We start from the raw sequence: 23,606 nt of genomic DNA on the forward strand, positions 1-23,606 counted from the left end.
ACTTTAGTTTCTTTTTCCCAAGAAAAGGGCAAGTCAGCAAAACAAAATCTCACTGTTACATCATCTTGCAGCACTCTGTGTCAGAAACGTAACAGAAAACATGAACATCATGAGAAAAGTTACTGTTCTCCCAGAGTATCTTTTCACTTGGCTCAGGGCTCATCCCTGGGCTTAATTTGGCAGTTGAAGGATTATGGCACAGTGCAGTGATTTTAGAGGTTATCCAGCTGAATGTGATGCTGTGAGTTAGAATAATCACTCTGTTTATGTGCAATGGTCAAAGGCAGTCACTAGATCACATTCCAGTATCAGCTGACTCTTTACTATGTATTTCCCTAACATGGCATCACATAGAATCAACCAGGTTGGAAGAGAGTTCCAAGCTCATCCAGTCCAACCTATCCCCCAGCCCTATCCAGTCAACTAGACTAAGTGCCTCATCCAGTCTTCCCTTGAAGACCTCCAGGGACCCAATACACTCCCCCACACCTCCTCATCAACTAGTAAGAAGACCACTAAAATAAACCTTGCCAAAGAGACCAGTAACACGTTCAGAGCTTTCATAAAGCTAAAAAGACACAAACATGCATTTTTCCCTCTGTTCCAGATCCTTAAAAAAATTACACTTCTTCACAATGTCTTATATTTGAACAGGAAATGTCAATAAGTACCAATTAAAAAAAATAATATTAAGTATCCTACCTTTTTCCTGGGAAAAAAATAATAGTAAACCCAAAAATTATTCTTTGCTGTATCTGCAACCTGATCAGAAAGCACAGGCAGGCCAAATAATCTGTTATGTAATTTTTTCCTCTCTTTCTCAAAACAAAGGCTCAATGCTAACCTTCACACAAAAATAATATTAGATGGCCCCATGCTTATTTCCCAGCTTGGCTCTCCCAAGTGTGCTAATGCAGAATTGAAGGGTAACAAGTCTCTTAATTACAGCAATATCTCCTAAATTACAGCTTTGGGTCGCTCCTACCCAGAATACCTTTAAGATAGTTGCTTCAGGATCGTGCAGTATCAAAAAATCAAACCAGAGATGGAACATAAAATCAGTATTAAAAGAGCTGAACTTCTATTCTTTAGGTGGCTTATACTTCTGTCAGAGCTAACCAGCAAAAGAGAGATAAAAATAACTGGGGTATCAATTCAGATTCTGCTGTCTGATTTAGGGAAAATAACAGCCAAACATACTAGAGAAATTCTTAACATACCAGGCTATTTACCTCTGTTCCAAATGAACAGAAAATTCAAGTGTCTGACATGAACCTTCTGCAGTACAACTTCAAATGTTCCAGGCTACCAAGTTTAGGTATCTGGATAGCCCAAATCCAAACTGCTTTCAAACAAGCCCTAAATGACTGTTCAATGAGTCTTTATCAGATCTCTCTCTGACTTTCAAGTACATTGCAAGAAATCTTCAATATATCTACAGCTTCTTTTGGGTGTCTGCTCTGAAGTGAAGTCATGAACTGACTGAAAATCTGTGGCATTCTATGGTAAAATGCAATGCAGCACAGGTAGTTCAGTTTGATTAAAGTCCTCCAGTGTGCATTTGCCATTATGGTTATTATCCTGCTATCTAGCACAAAAAGAAACACTTTTCAGAGGGTAATAAAATTAGGTAAATGACAGGCAAAATGATCTGACAGGTAACATAAGCAATTAGAACAGTTAACACGCAGAATAAATCTCTGAATGATATAGCCAAAATAAACTGCACAACTAGATGTTTCCTTTTATTGAAGTAGTTCATTCCAATAAAATAAAGCACTTGCAATCCTCTGGAAAGCAGAAGATTGTGTCAAGTTGTGGCTGAATTAACTAACCTTTTACTTGTGATTAATCTCTACATTAGCAGCCTTAAACTTCTAAACCTACTGTAAATCATACACAGCTTTCAATTACTATGATTGATTGTTCATTTTGTTGCAGTGCAGTTAAAGTAATTAATAATTAATGTGCTTGTTCAGCTTGTGCAGAGCTTTCAATGTTGCAGCTGAAAGAAGAAACCCTTAACTCAAAGGCTGGCACGCCCCTGTGCATGGAAAGGCAAGGTGTAACAGCACATGGATGAACCTATGCAAGACAAATGCAATTAAGGAAGTTGGGTGGGTAACAAATTTCAGAAAGAAAATTCCCAGAGGATTCAGAAGAGTCTGTCTGGAACTTTCTGTCAAAACCAGAATTAAAGTTGATCACTTTGTGCAGCAGCTAAGCAATCAACCCTTTAAACAGAGCCATCTGTTATCTTAAATGTGATACATACATTTTTAGCACCAGAATTGCAGATGTTGCATATTTCTTTAAAGCTATTCAGCTCTAGCATGATTTGATGACTCAGAGTTATGCCAAACCTTACAGTCAATTTTAGTCAGTAATTGCTTTCTTTACTACAGAATTGTTTTCTTTACAAAATACAACACTGCCTGTGTTCTCCTTTTTCTCCCTTCCTACACCTCACCATCCCCTTTTACTCCTGCCTTATACAGTGACTGCATGTGCAGAACATTACAGTTGCTTGAAATGTGAGACTTAGCATTGAGAAAAAGAAATACTCTCACATTTAGCTTCTTTGCCAGTAAATACCTGCATTCAAGAATTAATAATACATACATGTGCAACAACTTTGCAGCTTTCTATGCTTTCTACATACCTTATAAGCAGCATTCAAATCTCTTTTCAAAATCTCTATTCTACATTCTTTCAAACACATGACCTCAGATTATTTTACCCTCTCTGTCATGCTGAAGTTGCAATTTCGTTTCAGCTGCTGCAAAGCAAACAAACTGGAAAATTCTAACTTAAGTGGCAAGAAAGCATTAACATTCCATAGACAGAAGTACAAATGAAGATATTACTATATGCTTGCTCTGAAATGTGGGATGAAGAAATCTAATCCTTTTGTAGAGATGTATTTAACCTGGGCAAATAGGATTTTGCTCCACACAAAAATGATACTCTCATTTTATAGAGAACTTGTTGAGTTTTAGCATTTCAGATGCTTATTTTTGGCCAATCTTAATGGGTATTAAAATGTAATGTAGTAAATGAGACATAGCACCAACTGCCTAACATATTTTTTTACTGTAACTTAAATATCCATCTCTTCACAGCTTTTTCAGCTTATACTTTACGTCCTCCAATGTATTATTTAAGACTGCTAGAAAAAGCCTGATGCAGAAAAGGAATCCTCTGCCTTTTTCACTCACAGTAAAGCAAAGTACATGTTGCTCCCAGGATTCCTTCCCACAACAACTTTTCCTCCTTGTATCCTTTATTCCTTGCAGAAAGCCCTCCACCTTGATGTGGAAAGTTAAAAACTGATGCCATCAGTTCTCAACAGTATAACTGTATTAGCAGCTCCTGCAACATCCTACCTCTACTTCACAGTCTGATATGGAGCAGGAGGTAGGAATACCCAGCAGTAGTAGCTTGTCTATGTATGAAAGAGTCTCACTCTGCATTCAATATGGAAATAAAACCACAGTCTGGCAAACAACCCTCAAAGTAGTAACAACTTAAACTTACATGAAATCAAAAGTTGCAACTGATACTAAAATCAGCTATTCTGAGTGCAACATGTGTAGCTGGGACACATACTGATTATCAAACTTGCATGTGTCAAATATTCCCACTTTCCTCATAGCTCTGATTCTCTGAAATAAATTAAAAGATGTAATTTGGAACAATTATTCCAGTTAAAAACATCAATTATTTTGGAGCTAAAGAAGAGATATTGTCCAGACAAGTCCAGTTTTAGCATACAGGACCTAAATACAATGCTACTTTCCATCTGAACTTCCTATGAGATCCTGTTAGCAAAAGCTCAGTAGATTCAACTAAAATCCACTCTCTGGTTGCTAAGCTTCATTATTCATTCAAGAATTGTAAGCAGATTCTACAGCTTTGGAAAGGGGCCACAATACCTGCTATAAAGTTAAAATCAGCACAAGTTGTGGTCAGCAGTAGCTATTCAACGGAAGCTGCTCTACATTTCTGATTAGATTTCTGCCCTTATTAAAATCATATTCAGCAGATTTTTTTCCCCATTTGTTTCAGATAAGATGATTATCAAAACCTTTTCATAATCTTCATTATGGAGGTAGCTTGACTACATTTTAAACCCCATAAATTCCTCATGATCTACACTTCAGGTCATAAAATTGTTAATGACACTATAAATTATTTGCTTTTAGGATGCTCTTGTAACTTTAATATCATTAAATTGCTGGCTTGTTTATTTTTTTGCCCTGCTCTAAACCACTGGCAAATCACTCCAATAGGAGGAATTTAAACCTCTTATGTTAGAAAAAGGGATTATCTTGCTTATTTACATCCTAATCCACAGTGTAAATGTGTTTGGCAGGTCAGTAAGAGAATCAAGTCAGTATTTCTGATGTCATGTTTCCCTTAAATAAGCTGTTGGTTGGTTGGGTGTTTTTAAAAGCATATTTCCTCCGCTACAATCACAATGACAAAGTGATGAAGATGGAACTTGAATTCTTCATAAGGTTAGAGTCTCAAACCTACCTGACTAGATTCTCATTGTCTCCAGTCCCTTTGCAGGTTGCACATTCAGTCCTTAAATCCTCAGACTTGGGCTTCTTTTGTAGAACAGACTGTCGCTGTCTTCTCTCTCTGGGAATCCGTTCCTGTTAGAGCAGAAGGCAAAAGAAAGGAATAGGGGGAAAGGAGGGAAGGAAAGCAATTATTTTCAGTTATAGTATTGGAAGTAACACTTCAGCCCAAACTTTTTGTTTTTTGGTATGTGTGTGTGCTACTGTTAAAAACACAAAATAAACCACAAAAAACCCAAAACAAAAAATTCCAACCTCAGGTTTTTCTTCTTCGGGCACAAAGCTCCGTTTCCGTCCTCTAGTTCTCTGGAATAAAATACATTTACAATTCAGTATCAGGCAACAGAATAGTTTTGCTGTTATTATCTATCAGTCACAACAACAGAAAGGTAGAGCAAGGAGTAATTTAAAGCATTAACTACAGAACCACTGCAAGACAACTACAGTAACTGAGCTTCAGATTCTGGATAGACATCAAAAGAACTAACCAAAAGTAACTAAAAAGACATTTGTTGACCTGAGTCTGTGGAGTGCTATTTTCTGCTGCCAGAATTATTGTCTTATAGATTTTGCACAAACTTTCTCATAGTAACATGCCTAATTTGAGAACTGATATGAACAGTATGTTAAATTGCTTGAGCACTTAGAAGTTCTCTAATTTTTAAGTCAAGTGATAGGATTAAAACAATAAATGCCTTAAAAAAAACTTGACCAAAACAGAAACAGAAAATACTTCTTGCAGCTTTTGAGGACTAAGCAAGAATTAAAGCTTTCAAAGTGATGTTTAGTGTAATAGGTATGTGGCTGATGCTCATAAAGCTGTAGCATACACCAATATATGGCAGGTACACTACAGCCACTGTTTGGATGCAGCCATCAACCCAGTTCTTTATCCATCGAGTGCTCCACCCATCAAACCCATGTGTCACCAGCTTGGAGACCAGATGTGGTGTGGGACAGTGTCAAAGGCCTTGCTCAGGTCCAGGCAAATGACATCAGTTGCTCACTCCTCATCTATTCATCTTGTGACCTGTTCATAGAAGGCCACCAGGTTTGTCAGGCAGGATTTGCCCTTAGTGAAGCCATGCTGATTGTAGCAAATCACCTCTTCACTACTCTTCTGTTCCAGTAGTGACACTAGGAGGATCTGCTCCCTGAGTTTTATTTCCCTAAATACAACTTATAAAATCATTAATTAATAAATCTTATCTATCTAATTCATTGTATGTTTGTCCATTTCATAACAACAGTGCTAATTGTGGTGTTCTGCCTTTCACAAGCCACACAGCACAGAACTAAGTGTCCAAATCTGGAAGATACTATTTATTACAGGTAACTGAATTTGTCAATGTACTATTAGAGATATTAATGTAACGTGGAATACCTGTCAGCTACAAGTTACACAACCCAAGGTCCCTGTCAATTAAAACTAGACAAAACCAAGTTTGATCAGACATCAACACATTAACTGCCAATTTGACTACTTTCTACCTATGCCATCAATCCTGAAGCCACTTTATAAACGATCTTAAGTCATGTAGTCCCTGCTGAATGCAGCTTAAAAATGAGCAAGCATAAAGGTGGATGTCAAGTATGCAGTTCCATGGTCCTTGTTCTCCATGTTTAAGCAGAGTAATGCCTGCCTTATACAGCCAGACTAATGCCAGCTTGATAACTGGGAGACAATTCGCAAATATAGATTAGAAGGGAATAATTTTTTTGCCCTAAGTGAAAAAAGATTACAAGTTAGTAAGTGCCTTTTAAGAAGTGATGAATCACATTTAAACTTCAGCAAAATGGAGATACAGGATTTATACATAATTTAGTTACCTCTGACAAGAAAATGCTGCTTTTCATCTGTCTGGTGTCTAATGTGTGATGTGTATCACAAGGAATGTCACATTGAGTTATAGTCACATTATGCTTCCATTAGATTCCTAAACTTTCAAAGCTGCTTGAATGCCTGACAATTACTACAAAATAAACACTAAAGCCAACACCTTTGACAAACAAATTTTTAGGACATTTCACGTGTTGGTAAAGAATTTTACATTAATGTTTAGTGTTGATGTGTTGGAGGGTGGGAAAGCCCTGTAGAGGGACCTCACCAGGCTGCATGGGTGGGCAGAGGCCAATGGGGTGAGACTGAACAAGGCCAAGTGCAGGGTTCTGCACTTTGGCCAAAACAACCCCAAGCAGCACTACAGGCTGGGGACAGAGTTGCTGGAGAGTAGCCAGGAAGGGACCTGGGGATGCTGGTAGAGAGTAGCTGAACATGAGCCAGAAGTGTGGCCAGGAGAGCCAATGGCATCCTGGCCTGGATAAGTAACAGTGTGGCCAGTAAGACAAGAGAGGTTGTTCCTCCCCTGGACTCAGCACTGCTCAGGCCACACCTTGAGTGCTGTGTCCAGTTCTGGGCTCCTCAATTCAAGAGAGATGTTGCAGTACTGGAAGGTGTCCACAGGAGGGCGCCAAAGCTGTGAGGGGCCTGGAGCAGAGCCCTGTGAGGAGAGGCTGAGGGAGCTGGGGGTGTGCAGCCTGCAGCAGAGGAGGCTCAGGGCAGAGCTCATTGCTGTCTGCAACTACCTGAAGCCAGGTGGGGTTGAGCTCTTCCCCCATGCAACCAGCAACAGAACGAGGGGATGCAGTCTCAAGTTGTGCCAGGGGAGGTTTAGGCTGGATGTTAGGAGGAAGTTGTTGGCAGAGAGAGTGATTGGCATTGGAATGGGCTGCCCAGGGAGGTGGTGGATTCACTGTCCCTGGAGGTGTTCAAGCAAAGCCTGGCTGAGGCACTTAGTGCCATGGTCTGGTTGACTGGCTAGGGCTGGGTGCTAGGTTGGACTGGATGATCTTGGAGGTCTCTTCCAACCTGATTGATTCTATGATTATGATTCTACCTGGTTCCTACATTTCAACATATTTGCAATGCTAACCTCTGCTCAGAATCATTATAATATTGCCAGCATTCACAACGGAAAACAACATCAGATTCGTAACTGAATATTCTGTGATTTACAATAGCCTTCCAGTAACCAAATGTTTGTAATCTTACATGTTCTCACTTAAGATACCTTACAGATTCACAGAAAAGAATCAGATAAACCTGGATTTCTTTCTCCAGTCTTTTTTGTTGCCTCAGAGTACTGCACCTGCATTTTAAAATGCTTTGCACGATTTCTGTCATTAATGGGTTCAGGATCAGCACATCAGGGATTATGAAAATCAACTGTCAAGAGCTGCATGCACTTGTCATAAAGAATACAAAATATAAGATTTCTTGTAAAATAAAAGCCTCAAGCAACAGTGTTATTTTGTATATGTCCATTGGTAGATGCAACTCAGATAAACATGCTCACATTCAGAACTTAATTGGAAAGAGAGATGTTAATCTAGAATGAGATGCACATAAAGGCAGAGATTTGTTTAATCCTCAAGTTATCTCTATCATAAAACAGAGTAAATCAGCTTTGTGAAACTTGTGCATGAACTTCCAAAGTGCTCAGACAGTTTTAAGTTGGGGAAGCAAAAAATCATGTTATAAGCACCCAAGCAAAATCCCCATTAATGTCAGTGCTGTCCCAAGAGGTTTTCTGCTTCAGTGCAATAGGCAGGTATCTAACATGGGAACAGACAACTCAGCAAAACACCTTCACAAAACACATTGGGAGAACTTCCACTACTACCTAATGAACTCACTGTGCAACCAAGACCATGCAAACTATAGATTTTCAGAAGTCTGAGATGAAAAAACCCCACACAGGTTGCAGTTGCAAAGATGATGTGACCATCGTTCTGCTCAATACAAACCATCACCGTTTGCTAAGGCAGCACTTTTTAATCCATGTCACCCAAGCCTCAGTAAACTGAGTACAAAGTTTTAAACATCTTTTGCCAATGAAAGAGTTTGTGAGACAGCTGCATAAAAAAAAAAAAAAAATCACTTTGACTTCCTTTTGCCTTGTTAAAAGGCAGAAAAAGAATATCAATAGCACAAAACAGGCATGAAATGATTTAAAACAAAGGTGAGGACAGCTATATAGATACCAGATGGCACACTCACTCAATACAGATCAAAGTGACTACCTTAAATGCTACCTTTCACTACTATTCAAAATACCTCTCTGAAATAATTATTTGATTTTCTGCAAAGCTTTCAGTAATAAAAAGGGAACTGGCAGATGACAAGAAACAGCAGTAAATAGAAGTATGCTTACAAAGAGAAATGAGCCAAGCATGAAGTTTAATTATATAGAATTACAATTTCCCCCCCCCCCCTTATTTTTAGATTCCATTCTCTTGGAAACTTATTTTTTAGCAGTCAGACTCAATGATCTTAGAGGTCTTTTCCAACATTAACAATTCTGAAACTTATTTTTTAGCAGTCAGACTCAATGATCTTAGAGGTCTTTTCCAACATTAACAATTCTGATTTGTTTTCTAGAACAGCAGTTATTTTGCCACATTCCTGCTGTCAAACTATACTGAATCTGGCCTTTAACTTGAGTTCACTGTTTCTAAGACTTAAACATGCAACAGGGTTTGAGAACTAGCAGGATTGCCTTCTTTTCTTGTTAACATTGATTTCTTCCAAACAAAACACACTTGGAGTACTGAAGCAGAAGAGGGCAAAAAGGCCAAAAAAAAAAAGAAATCCTAAACAAAACCAAAACCCAACCAAAATCTAACCCAAAAATAGACCAAAACTAAACTAAAGAAGCAAGGAGCGAACTAACACCAACTTTCCTGGGTTCATAACAAAGATGAGTGGGAGTCCCATACTGCCAGGAATTACCTATGAAGTCATCATAGAATCAACCAGGTTGGAAGAGACCTCCAGGATCATCCAGTCCAACCTATTCCCCAGCCCTAGCCAGTCAACTAGACCATGGCACCAAGTGCCTCATCCAGTCTTTTCTTGAACACCTCCAGGGACAGTGCCTCCACCACCTCCCCGAGCAGCCCATTCCAATGGGAAATCTTCAAAGGTCTGCTATTTTCATTCTGTTATGCAGCCTGAGTGCACCAAGACCATTAAAGTCTTGAAACAATGGAAATTCAACCTGGTTCACAGGAAGTAATCCAGCAGGTGTCAAGAGTGTGAACCTCATCTTCCATAGTCAAGACAGTTAGAAACACAATCAATCCAAAATCCAAACTATCAGCTATGGGAAAGCTAAAAGAGTGAAGATAATTTTGACAGAGCATCTCTGTCCACAGAGCAGCAAAGATGTTACCTTGCCAATCTGTATGTTGTAGGGAAAGCAGAGACATGAAAGACAGCCTAAGTCTTTCTTAGAGTGGTCTGGTAGCAGTAACTTTTCCACACTGCTGTACCATGCCAAGATACTAGTCCACTGAAAGTAAATTTAATCTGTCTTAAACACCACAATGTGTGTTGTTACACCCTGCTACACATAAGGTGTCAAATCACCTAACACATCACAGCATCACATCATGAGGGGAACACTTCAGAGCAATCAGACACCTCTCCATTTAGCAATGAAGAGCTTGGCACCTATTACTTGGGCTTCAGGAAAACCCAACCCTGTTGTTCTATGGATTTCTGTGCAATATCTTATATCACTCTTTTGCTTATTATTACTAGGAGGGTCTTTCCTGTAATACTTTCAGGTTTTTTTAGTCCCATAACCATGAATCCCCAAGCCCTTAGTATCACTGCATTAGGTACAAAAACTGGGAAGAGAGAGAAAGGAAAAGGAAGAGGAGATGCAAAGGGTTCAGTAAGCAGGAACATGAGATAATTCTTTTCTGTGTGAACAGTCAGTTCAACCTACACAGTTTTAATAACCTTCCTGTTCTTACAAATAGTGAAGGGAACTTTACCTCAAAAGAAAGAAAACCACAAGCTTCTCCCTTGCAGAGAGGTTCTTAGCTGTAAAGGCTAAGTTTAAGGGCAAACTGATTTTTCTCTTACCCCTAATTAACTTTGTAATCCAGGTAAAATGAAGAACTTGCTCAGCTCCTCAGTAATGTGTTTACTTTAGCAAAGCTTTATCTTTTATCACAGTAATAAAGCATTAAACAGCAGGGAGGGAACTGTTACAAAACCAGACTATCCATCCATTTGCAAACCTGTAATTCAGAACGACCAGAACGTGCCATTTGAAACACAACTGCTATGAACAGGAGCTGCATGGCAACTCAACTGTCACTCACCGTGTTCCTGATTGGAATTTTCTTCGGTTCTGGTGGCACATCCTGAGGAACAAATTTCACTGGTTCCTTAATCTGCCTCCTTGATCTTTTGGTCCCATCTGGTAAGGTTTCCATGGCGATATCAGCCTCCATGTCACTGCTACCTGCCTGGTCACACTCTGAGCATTGCCTGCAAAATGGAATATTTTCTATTTAAAGCTGTAGTCAAGAAAGCAGAAATACATTGGAGTGCTTGCATTGAAAACTCAAGTCAAGGAAGCAGATGGACATCTGAAGGAGTCTCCTAAATATATGGCATTTTAAGCTACTAAGCAAAACACGAGCAAGACTTCTTATGGTTGGTTTGTTTTTTTTCCTTATCATTACTAAAATTCTAAAACCCCAAAAATGTAGGACTTAATCCTCAAGAATGTGCACCCTACCATATTCCCATTTTTAATGATGCCCCACTGATCTCTAATCCATTAACTGTTGCTGCAGTTCAACCTTTCCGACAACACACTGCTGAATTCAGCCTGATGAGAACACCTTTTTGTGGCAGGGATTCAGAAGACATGGCTGTTATGAAAATCATTTTCATGTATTTTAATAAGGGTGTGTGTTTTATATCTAAAAAAGAGTTAAGAGACAAAGATACAGAAGCTGGAGATGTACATTAAAATCTTGGAACACTGAGCTGAACAAAAGGTCTATGGAGTGTCTGAAACAGTACCAAATTGCAATCAGAGCCTTGTTAGGGTAATGCTATTAACAAGCAGATCAGTAGAGTACTTTAGAGCCCTGTTTGAATATGAATAAATAAAGCAGTTTAGCTTTGATGGTATTCAAGAAGGCAAGAAACATCTCCGTTGGGTGAGGTACTGCATGCTAGTTTTTAATTCCCTTCTTCATGACCAAGCTTGAAACAGATGCTCCAAGTTTCACAGCAAGCAGAACTAGAGTAAGTTAAATCTACAGAAAGCAAGCAGCAGAATCACAGTATGATAGTGGGTGGGTGTGGAAAGGGCAGTGTGAATGACAGAACAAACCTCCACAAACACACCAGAGGTGAGGGAGAAAAAAGAAAGTTACAAACATGAACTCACAAGCAACCTCTTGATTTAGTCGAACAGCCTCTACTACCACAGGCAATCACATCTTAGCAACCTTATTACAAAGCAGTCAAGCCCCAGCTATCAAGTAGCTTGGTTGTTGGCTCCCACAGGACCCACAGAAAAGCTATTACAGCCATGCACTCCTCTGACTTTGAAACAATCTCCTAACTTTCAGCTCCTATTATGGCTTATTTCAACAGGGCTCTTGAATTGAAGGAATTCTTTTCCCATTCTGTTGTTCATTCCAAATACCTTCACAGAAAGCAGCTGTATGACTTCACTTCCTGCACTTGGCTACATCATCCTTATTTTATATCATCTCTCCAAGGACCATTAGTGAATAGAGAACCTACTGGAACAGGTCACCATGCCAACTATTTTAAATTAGCAATCACTGCCATGCTCTCCATGCAAATTAACAGCAAAAAGGATGCCAAAGAGTCAACTTCTCTGCACATGTTCTGTTTCAGTTTTAGTCTGGGCTTGGCTAACCAGAACTCAGAGAAAAATCAGTGTTAGGCAAGAACAGGTCTATTACTGAAAACTACTGGAAAGGTTTGATCTATCAAGAATTGTCAGTGATGATGTGAAACCTGTTACTCGTAAAATCTTAATGATTAAGTGGTAACAACCTACAGGAGAAGAAATGTTGCATGATGTAGCTCTTTTCGATATGAATTGGTACAAGAACCAGGGATACCTTCACCATCCCACAAAGAAATAGATCTCAACTCAAAAGGGAAGATCAGTTAAGTGAGAAGGAAAACACGTTACTAAATTTCACGATCTATTACTGGCCCAATTTTTGAGCAGCTTCAAGAAACTTGTGAGCCTATAAATACAGCTCTAGTAAGCCCCAAATACCAAAGCATGATTTTCATTGATGAAGTTTCAGAAACTGATAGCAGGATGCCTTTACCTGAGAAATTCACAAAGTGAAAATGTGAACCTCACAGTACCACAGGATGTCAGGAAGTGACACTGAAAGCTCATCCAGTCCAACTCCCCCAGCCAGAGCAGGATCACCTATACCAGAACACACAGGAAAGCACCCAGGCAGGTTTTGAGTATCTCCTGTGGAGGGAGACTACACAACCCCTCTGGGCAGCCTTTTCCAGTGTTCTGTCAACTTCATAGTGAAAAAATTCCTTGTCCTGTTTCCATCAAACTTCCTATGCCTCTACGTCCACCCATTGCTCCTTGTCCTGTCATTGGGTATCAACACAGAATCACAGAATCAACCAGGTTGGAAGAGACCTCCAAGATCATCCAGTCCAGCGTAGCACCCAGCCCTGGCCAATCAACCAGACCATGGCACTAAGTGCCCCAGCCAGGCTTTGCTTCAACACCTCCAGGGATGGTGACTCCACTGCCTCCCTGGGCAGCCCATTCCAATGGCAAATCACTATGTCACATCTACATGAGGCCTTGAGAAACCTGATCTAGTGAAAGGTGTCCCTGCCAATGCCAATAAGGTTGGAACCAGAGGATCTTCAAGGTTCCTTCCTACCTAAACCATTCTTAAGAATCTACAACTAAGAACACCAGGAGGGCAGGGATAGTGTGGAAATGGAGCTGGTTTTTGGTGAAGTGGCAATGAAAACTGTAGAGAGAAGACTTTGTTACTTCCCCAAAAATTCAGTTGAAATGACATTGTGATGCTTCTTTCTGCTGCAGCCTTACACATCAAAAATCTAAATACACATTAACTGAGTGGCCTGGCAGATGGAAATCTGTGAAATGTGGTGGCAAAAGCTGAAGAAACACTGAACATCCTAAAAATGAAAGGTCACAAAGCTAAAATAAACATTTCTAAGGAACTGAAACTTTCCACATTTTAAACCAGAAGTATGCCACAGCTTTTTACACTGTGGTCAGAACTGCTGGTCTGCTTTGTAACCATCACATCAACCCAGAAATAAGCTAATGCTTTCATGTTTTATTATGTAAAACAGTTGTTATACTCTTCCTCTCAAAACAAATCCATCTGAAATGAGGACAGGCTTTGAACTTACCAAGTTACAAACAATTCCTTTCTAAAATATTCAAGATGCATAAATGTTACCTTGGAGAAAATTGTCAGGGCTCTGAACTGGGGAAATTCTTAAGTGCATGAACCCAGTTTCTAATAAGCTTTGAGACACTGGTGCTCAGCAGGGCTAAAATCTCTGATTAGAATTTCACTAAGGCTAAAATCATTACCTCCTTTAAATATTTAGAAACACTGAGATAGGTAGTAATCATTTATGCAAACAAATTAGCTTTTAAATATATATATATATATATATATATATATATAAATGTATTCTTTTTTCCTTACTTTTATCAGTGGATTTTGTCTGACAATTGCAAAATCCCTTTTTGTACATGCAATTTAAATGTCTAGTAACTGCTAAACATGAAATGGGCAAAAAAGCAGAACTATTGACTAAGCTACATAGGATTACCCACAACCTGAATCATTTTGCACCCTCAAATGTAGTTTAAAATATGAAACATATGGAAAAAACTCATGCTAAGCTTCCCAATGTTTAAATAGATCCCAGAATTAACCAGGTTGCTAAAAGACCTGTGAGATTATCAAGTCCCACCTATCACCCAACACCTTCTAATTAACTAAACCACGACACTAAGTGCCTCATCCAGCCTCATTTTCAACACCTCTAGGGATGGTGACTCTACCATCACCCCATTCCAATGTCAGTCACTCTTGCTGTGAAGAACTTCTTCCTAACATCCATCCTGGTGCAACTTGAGGCTGTATCCTCTTGTTCTGCCACTGGGTGCCTGGGAGAAGAGACCAACCCCTGCATGGCTACAACCTCCCTCAGGTAGTTGTAGAGTGCAATAAGGCCTGCCCTGAGCCTCCTGTTCTCCAGGCTGAACACCTCCAGCTCCCTCAGCCTCTCCACATAGGACTTCTGTATCAGTAAAGTATATGACTAATCACCAAACATTTTGCAAAGGCTTATGTTAGTAACCATGAGTAAATGATTAGTAGTGGTAAGAGAATAGAAAGTAAAAAGTTAAGAATCAATTATTTTAACAGTTACCTGCTTACTGTTTTACAAGAGGACTATACTCAACATTTTTATAGCACTTTCAAGTAGTCTTTCAACCTGCCTAACATTTCAAGGGAATTCTCTTTATATCTCATTTTCTTATCTTTTTGCCTAAGTTTTCATTCTGTCCTATACAGATACCTGAAAAGTACATGGCCCCCGGATGAAAAAAAACATAAAATTGCATTTTTCTTAACTTAATCAAAAGATATATTTTTTTTTATTCAAAACAGCAGGGGAGAAAACCTGTTGAAGTGATACTTAGATTTAAGAGTCCATTCTGTATGGTCTCTACTGATCCTGAAAAGGATAAAGGCATGTTCGATGATGAAAAGAATCCAATCAGTGTGGCTCAATTTGTCTGCTATAATCTCACACTTCAGAATATGCCTTAGCTAATTAGAAGCAAATGCTAAGTTTGTGATCTGAGATGTAACTGAAGCATGACATTCACAACAAAGGTAAGCTAAAGCTTTGAAATTAAAATATTTTACTACCTAACCTGACCTATTCTGCCTTTAATGCCTACTGAGAATTGTAGTCTTACATCTTTTGGACTGATGGCTTTTAGTGAGGCTTTTCAACTTGGTTTAAAAGCAGAACAAATATTAAGAACCTCCTATGCCAATGCAGAAGCTACTAAAAATACAAGACAAAAATATTTCCTAGTTTGAAGCTAGCTAGAAATGTTTTGTTGAGAACTAGATTACAGGCTGTGAAAGGAAAACAACGGTGATGTCTACTTCACTCACAGGCTTGCTGAGAGGTATAAGAACAAGGATCCAAACATAGATAAGGCACTGCTTCTTCTTGGGGCATTGCCTGAGCTGCACTTCTCTCTAGCCTCTCTGACATCTCTCTGATTAATCCACTTTGCTTCCTAACCCCCTGGCCAACCCTCCATTCTTCCTTGGGACTGGGGTGAGGTTGAGAGGGGTGGGAGAAGGTGGAAGGGTGGTTTGAGTCCCTTCTAGGGACTCAGGTTTCTGGGAGGGCTGTTGTGTTTCTGTATTACCTTTTCCCTTGTATATTCTGTATATAACTGCATATACTGTAAATCTCTGCTTGTATATTGTGCCAGCTGTAAATATAAGCTTCATTCATATTTCCAGAGCTGGCTGAGTCTAGTCTGGGTGATTTTCAAAGTGTGTAACACCCAAAGCACTACAAAATATTTCCATGTAACAAGCACTTGGTAAATTTGACCAAAGAGCTCAAAATGCCCTTGAAATACTTGAAAGTCCAAAATCACAGACTACATTAAATAATTAAAGGAAAATTAAGTTCAGAAAAATATTAGTAATGGTGAAAAACTTTCTGGCATTTTCAGCTATTAAAGAAAATCATTATTCATTTACTGAGTAAATTCACTGGGCAAAATCCAGGTTTTGTGCTGTTAAGATGTGAAAGAAAAAAAGACAAGACCTCCAATTTCATCTACCTGCGGTCTTGCTCTGCTGACAATCACCAAAACTACCCAAAAAGGGTTACTTAAGTAACTTAAGTTAAAAAACTCCAGTTTTTAAAAAATCAAATCTAAACATTCAGGGTGATGAAGCTGGTGAGGGGCCTGGAACACAGCCCTGTGAGGAAAAGCTGAGGGAGCTGGGGGTGTGCAGCCTGCAGAAGAGGAGGCTCAGGGCAGAGCTCATTGCTGTCTACAACTACCTGAAGGGAGGCTGTAGACAGGTGGGGTTGGGCTCTTCCCCCATGCAACCAGCAAGAGAACAAGGGTCTCAAGTTGTGCTGGGGAGGTCTAGGCTGGATGTTAGGAGGAAGTTCTTGCCAGAGAGAGTGATTGGCATTGGCATGGGCTGCCCAGGGAGGTGGTGGAGTCACTGTCCCTGGAGATTTTAAAGGAAAGCCTGGATGAGGCACTTAGTGCCATGGTCTAGGTGATAGGATAGGGCTGGGTGCTAGGTTGAACTTGATGAGCTTGGAGGTCTCTTGCAGCCTGCCTGATTCTATGATTACGACATCTGAAGAGAAAGAAATAATTTTGTAATAGTTTTACTGTATTTTGGAAGAAATTCTTCTACTGTTCTGATTCAGTACCTTATTAACATTCAGACAAGATCTCCCAGATGCTGTGCACTAACTTCTTGCCAGATAAAAACTGCTTCTAACACATTTCAGTGCAGTTAACACAACACAGCAGCACACTGATTTTACAAAAGTTTGGAAATCAGCACCTTTACCACCTTATCAGTCCCCTATTGCATCTCTTATCTTTTGTTCTGCTTCATTGGCACAAAAAGACTTTTAATCCATGGAAATGCAACTGCTGTAACTATGGTTATGCATATGCTCCTGCCATTGGAGATTTGAGTCATCAGACAGAAGCGTACCCAGGTGATTTCCCATACTGCAATAAACTGATCTACTACTTATAAGTTTCACAGAATCATACAGGATTACAGAAGTTTAGATGTTGGAAGCGACCCAGAGAGAGCATCAAATCCAACCTCCCTGCCAAGGCAGGATCACCTAGGGTAGTTCACACAGAAATGCATGCAGGTGGCTTTTGAAAGTCTCCAAAGGAGACTTCACAACCTGTCTGGGCAGCCTGTTCCAGGGCTCTGTGACCCTCACTGTAAAGGAGTTGCTCCTCATGTTGAGATGAAACCTTCTATGTTCCACTTTGGAGATGTTGCTCCTTATCTTACTGCTGCTGACCACCAAAAAGAGATTGGCCCCATCCACTTGACACTCACCCCTCAGATTCTGATAAACATTGATCAGATCTCCTCCCAGTTTTCTCTTCTCCAGACTAAATAGCCCCAGGTTTCTCAGTCTCTCTTTGAAGGGGAGATACTCATGTCCCCCAGTCATCCTCACAACACTCCACTGGACTCTTTCCATCACTCCCCAATCTCTCTTGAACTGGAGAGCCCAAAGTTTGAGTATTTACAAGTGTTTTCCTAAAGATCTAGGCAGTGAGCTGCATACTGGGGTCCATAAGATGAAAGACAAAGCCTTTAATTTCCTGTAGGCAGCCTATAGCTGCCTACCATTATTATACAGCAGCATTAATAATCACCAATGATCTCAAAAACTAAGAAAATTAAATCTGCACTCTGTTTTCACACTGGGACTAATAATAAGAACAATTTTTACAACTTTTTTTTTTACCCTTGAAAAATAATCACTGCTAATGAAAATGAATAAAACCTGAGTTCAGACTGCACTGCAGCAACGTCTAAACCACTTGGTATTGGCAGCTGTGTTCACATCAGTGTCCTACTTTAAGCACAGAGACAGCAGAAGACAACACAGCAGCTCTCTTCATGTCAATATCCTACTTGAAGTACAGAGACAGCAGAAGACAACACACCAACTGCATTCTTACCAGTAACTGTTTTTAGTCTTCCTTGGCATCCTTGTAAGAGGTGGATCCAGGCAGCCAAGGTGATAATGGAGTTTACAAGTATCACACAGTAGCAGTAAGTGTTGATCATGGTTCTTCTTGCAAATCCCACAGCTTTTAATGCAGACAGCAGAAAAGCATTACAATTACAGCTAAAATAATTACAAAAAATTAATGACACATCCCAGCACATTCCCCAGCTCCAATACAAACTTGTGGCAATGTCAATTTGAATGCATCACTGTAATGCGTAATTACTTTTCCAAGAGCTTCTACCTGTTTACAGTAAAGCATAAAAAGGCATCTAATATAGTTAACAATAAAATGGTTTTCAATCTGATTTTTGGAGGACTTCTAACTAGCAATTAATCATTTTTAACTCAACAAAATGTGGCAGTGAAATAAATACTACACTTGTGCCATCCAAATGATTAAACAGAAAATACATGCTGCTATTATCAATCTTAACAATCAAATGATCAGTTTAGTACTGCAGGCACACTGAAATATGTCTGTGCTGCCATTGTGCAGCAATTCAGAAGAAACTGCATTTCCTTTAACTGTTAGTGGTATTATTTTCACAGAATGACAGAATGGTAGGGGTTGGAAAGGGACCTCTGGCGATCATGAAGTCCAAACTCCCTGCCATGGCAGGTTCACCTAGAAAAGGTCACACAGGAACACACCTGGGCAGGTTTTGACTGTCTCCAGGGATGAAAACTCCACCACCTCTCTGGGCAGCCTGCTCCAGTACTCTCTCATCCTTAAATTAAAGAAGCTCCTTCTCATGATTAGATGGAAGTTCCTACATTCAACTTCATGCCCGTTACCCCTTGTCTTGTCACTGAGTGCCACTGAAAAAAGTCTGGCCCCATCCTCCTGACACTCACTCTCCTTTAAGTGTTTGTAAAATCCCCCTCAGCCTTCTCTTTCTCTGTTTAAAAAGAAAAATTCTCTTTTTCCTCCTGAGAGAGGTGATCCTTTCACAGTGATCAAAGCACTGAGGCCAAACATTGCAGCTATTTCCAAAAGCTCAGGTGTTCATCGATTCCATTATAAACTGACAGGAACTAAACAACTCCATTTGAAGGAAACAGAGCTAGTAAAGCAGGACTCCTATTATTCATTTGTGTGCGTGTCTCACTTGCCAAATCCTCAGCTTATTGCCAAGTTCCCATGATTTCTGCCTCTTACAACACTAGAATTAACTTTTGCTTATGTAACCATCTTCCTCATTGAGTCTGCTAGTTGGGTAAGATACTGCCCACTTGCTGTGGCTCCTGCTGCTCTCCAGGGAAGCAACAGACCATGCCACTCCTCAGGTGGTGAGAAGAAAAGAAGATTTGAGATGGTATTTGTATTTTGTACAGTCATTCTCCGGCACCCTAGTGCATGTGCCATTGTTAGACTTAGCTAAAACCCAGTCAATAGTCTCACAGCTTATAGAAGAGGGGAGAAGGTGGAACAATGACAGTAAGTGAACACATTTTATTTTCTTGGGAATTAAGAGAAATAGGGAAATGTAACACACAAGATATCCCAAAGCAACTGACAGCCCATGAGCAAAAGGTAAGAATTCTTATGCACCTAGTTATTGTGACTTAACAGGAGCATGACTGGAGACTTCTCTGGAGACTTTCAAGGCCTGTCTGGATGTGTTGCTCTGTGTTAGATAGTATTGTCCTGCTCTGGCAGGGGGGTTGGACTGGATGATCTCCTTGGGTCCCATCCAACCCGTAACAGCCTGTGATCCTGTGATCACTATTTGCAAAATCATCAACACATATAATTGCATTCAAAAGACAAGATGACCTTTTTTTTTTTCACAGAGACCCTTCTATTTCATCTGCAAAGTTACCTTAGTCCTTAAAGCACTACTGTCAAATTAGCCAAAAACAAGTCCAGAAGCTTAGTGATGTGAGCCAAGATGAAGATGATTACTACTCAACTCAGCCTACAGAAGCAAGCAAAATGCAAAGACAACTCTGAAGCATTTTGCTAATCAAAACCAAAAGGAAGTAATTTTCTCTTAACACTTTTGTGACACTAACTCACTGGATATTGTATCTAATCTGTCAAGACTTTATTACTTGCCTGTAAAGTACAGCTGGAAGTGCAGATGTCTTTTGTGCTCCTCCTTCCTTCTTACTTGGTTTCCTCTCCTTAGGAGCACGTAAAATTGCTGGTATGTTCAATTTCTGTTGGGTTTGAACAAAGACAGCACATGTGAGTCCTGAGACTTTCAAAGAATATGCCTCCAATCTCAAAGCATGAAGACGAAGACTCAAATTTTCAGTGTGGAATTGCTATTTTACAGACAGGAGCAACTACAGATGTTAATCTCAGCATGATTTTGCAATATAAATTCCTGTCTATCCATGCTTTCAATTCAATAAAAACCACACTGAAATGCTAGCCTTTAATTTTTTCCTTTGGGCTGTAAACAGAGGGATAGACAAGGATGCATTTGTCTAGGCAGCTTAAAGAAGCAAAGGCAAATTCACAAAACTGGCAATTCTGAAGCAGTTTATTTTCTCCAACATCCTCACTCCACTGGTGCTCGATAGGTTAATTAGAAAAATTATCTTATTGGACCAAGTCCTACACAAAGCAGATGAGATTCTCTTCGGGGTTCTACTAATCTGCAGTATGCTAGCTTCTCAGACAGCAACCATCTATCAAAGTCATTTCTCAGCAGCCCCATGGGTCTGCATCTGTTCAACCAACTGGAAAGAAAAATGTCATGCAAGCTGTGTAAATGCATTCTACTCAACTTTCCTCCTTCTTTTCTTTTGTTAACTTAGTTAACATTTTCACCAGGAAATACATTTGTGAATGCTTTCTCAATGGCATCTTAAATAGGAGGGGAAAAAATAATCTTGATTCAAAACAGAATCTTTCTTTACAAGTAGAAAAAGACAGGTGGACAAACAAAACTACAGAAACTAGCCTACCTTGAGAGTAATACTGCATAAAGAAAGAGTAAGCTTCAGTTTCTGAACAGCAGCACAAGTACAAGCACAAGAACAAGCAGCATGCCCAGTGCCCAAGGGCATGACAAAAGTGTGACCTAATTGTCTATCTGCATTTTTACAATGAAGAGTTGCTTCAATCTTTCTTAAAATCCTCATTGGAAATAATTTCACTCTCCCTAACATCTAAAATGTCCATTCTGAATTACTAGCTTTGATATAAACCATGTATCAAAACACTGCAAGGATCCACATTTCTCTGTTTTCCCTATGAGTATCAATGAGAACAAAGACCATTGCATGGAGTGAAGCTGGAGATGGGTAGGGTCAGACTGGCTGTGAGGAGGAAGTTCTTCACCATGAGGGTGGTGAGAACCTGGAATGGGTTGCCCAGGGAGGTGGTTGAGGCTCTGTCCAAGTGTTTAAGGCCAGGCTGGCTGAGGCTGTGGGCAGCCTGCTCTAGGGTAGGGTGTTCCTGGCCATGGCAGGGGGCTTAGAACTTGATGATCCTTGTGGTCCCTTCCAAGCCTGACTGATTCTATGATTCTATAATTGCTGGCAACAGGAAGTAATCCAAATCTTCTCTTCTCCTACATATTTATATTCATTTGAAGAAAAGACTTGGTTCTGTCCAGTTAAAACCCATCATATACATACTGCAGTTTTAAAGACTTATATCTGGAAGAGTTACCATGTAATTTGAAGCCTACTAAGTAACTAAAGACAGTGTGGGGATAAAAATGGTAGGATTAACTCCTGCTTCACGTGAAGATTCATCACAAATGACAGGTCAATCAGTTACACCAAATGAAAGCATTTTAAGAACAAGATCACTGCTACAACAACAAAATTAAGCTGCAGGTTCCCAGTAGGTGGTTTGCAGAAGTCAAGGTGTTTCAATCAAGATACAATATCCCTGGAGTAACTCTGAGCAAATCAATTTATTTGGCCATAGAAGTCACAAAGAGGAATAAAAATGCCCATTCTTAGAAAACCAGGTCTGCCTATGAACTATAAAGAGGAGAAAGAAGAAAACCAGAAACCAACCTGGCCAATGATTCTACCCAGCAGAGCCCAAATGCCTTGCCCTTCATTTCGTAGTTTTCCATTCATGTTTTGTAGCTCTTCCAAGGACTCACACAGCTGGAAAAGTTAAAGGGAAAAAAAAAACATAATAGGAATGAAAATCCATTAAGAGTTACTTAAGACAATTTATTCAATCTCTTCACAGAACATATTACTTTGTGAGATTTTTGAAGGGGAAAAAAAACATGAAACAAAATAAACTCACAAAAACCCCAGCAGAACTCATGTCAACACAACTCAGACCAGTTCAAGCATTCAGCAGTTTAATAGAGATAAGATGAAAAACTAGGCAAAGAGGTTCAAAAAGAACCTAGAACTACAAACAAGCAAAGCACCAAGGGCGAGGAAAGATCTATGGATGTTGTTTGGACTTCTGCAAGGCCTTTGACACAGTCCCCAAGTAGGCCTTCCAGGCTTGCAGACAGTCTTTTTAACTGGTCTGCATCAAAAGCAATGTGGCCAGCAGGCTGAGGGAGGTGATTCTGCCCCATCCTCTGCTTTGGCGAGATCTTATCTGAACCACTGTGTCCAGCTCTGGAGTCACCAGCACAGGACCAACCTGAAACTGTTGGAATGGGTGCAGAGGAGAAATAAAAATAATCAGAGATGGAACATCTCTGCTATGAGATAAGACTGAGAGCTGGGGTTGTTCAGCCTAGAGAAGGCTCCAGGGAGACCCTATCATGGCCTTTCAGTACTTAAAGGAGCCTATAAGAGAGATGGAGACAATCATTTTAGCAGGGCCTGCTGTGACTGGACAAGGGGTGATGGATTCAAACTTAAAAAAGGAGATATTTACATTAGCTATAAGGCAGAAATTTTCTACAATGAGGCCAGTGAAAAGTGAAACAGGCTGCAAAGACTGGTGGTAGAAGCCCCACCCCTGGAAACATTTAAGGCTGGGTAGGATGAGAGTCTGAGCAACCTGATCTAGTTCAAGACATTCCTGATAAGTGGAGGTTGGTTGGACTAGATGACCTTTAAAGGTCTCTTCCAGTGGAAAACATTCTATGATTCTAGGCAAACAAACCAACCAACCAACCATAGAGTGGAGTCAAACTCCAAATCTCAAAGGAAATGCACACAGAGAATGAATAAAAGACAGGCCTGAAGACCTAACTCGCTCATGAAAGGGACATGTGTGCCTCTGCAATTTGTTCCTGGAGCATCCAGTGGGGCAAATTAAAGAACTCGTGCCCAGCAAGCAACACTGTAGAAGCTGGATTCTACTTGTATGAGGAAGACAGACTATAGAATATGTT

At 39.9% G+C, this 23,606-nt stretch overlaps 1 protein-coding gene across 9 annotated transcripts in view; it reads right to left on the reverse strand.

Annotated features, from left to right (window-relative positions):
• The window catches only part of PHF14 (PHD finger protein 14), a 151,458-nt gene that overhangs the window by 84,529 nt on the left and 43,323 nt on the right, over positions 1 to 23,606 (reverse strand). For all 9 annotated transcript variants that reach the window (XM_064167166.1, XM_064167167.1, XM_064167165.1 and 6 more), the window contains exons 11-16: positions 22,306 to 22,401; positions 20,381 to 20,484; positions 18,269 to 18,400; positions 10,764 to 10,932; positions 4,842 to 4,892; positions 4,540 to 4,661 (exon numbers count right to left, since the gene is read on the reverse strand). In XM_064167166.1, coding sequence (XP_064023236.1) covers positions 4,540 to 4,661; positions 4,842 to 4,892; positions 10,764 to 10,932; positions 18,269 to 18,400; positions 20,381 to 20,484; positions 22,306 to 22,401 — 674 coding nt within the window. The remainder of the gene's footprint in view (positions 1 to 4,539; positions 4,662 to 4,841; positions 4,893 to 10,763; positions 10,933 to 18,268; positions 18,401 to 20,380; positions 20,485 to 22,305; positions 22,402 to 23,606) is intronic.

Source organism: Pogoniulus pusillus, chromosome 28 (genome assembly GCF_015220805.1).
Source record: "Pogoniulus pusillus isolate bPogPus1 chromosome 28, bPogPus1.pri, whole genome shotgun sequence".
NCBI classification, from domain to species: domain Eukaryota; kingdom Metazoa; phylum Chordata; class Aves; order Piciformes; family Lybiidae; genus Pogoniulus; species Pogoniulus pusillus.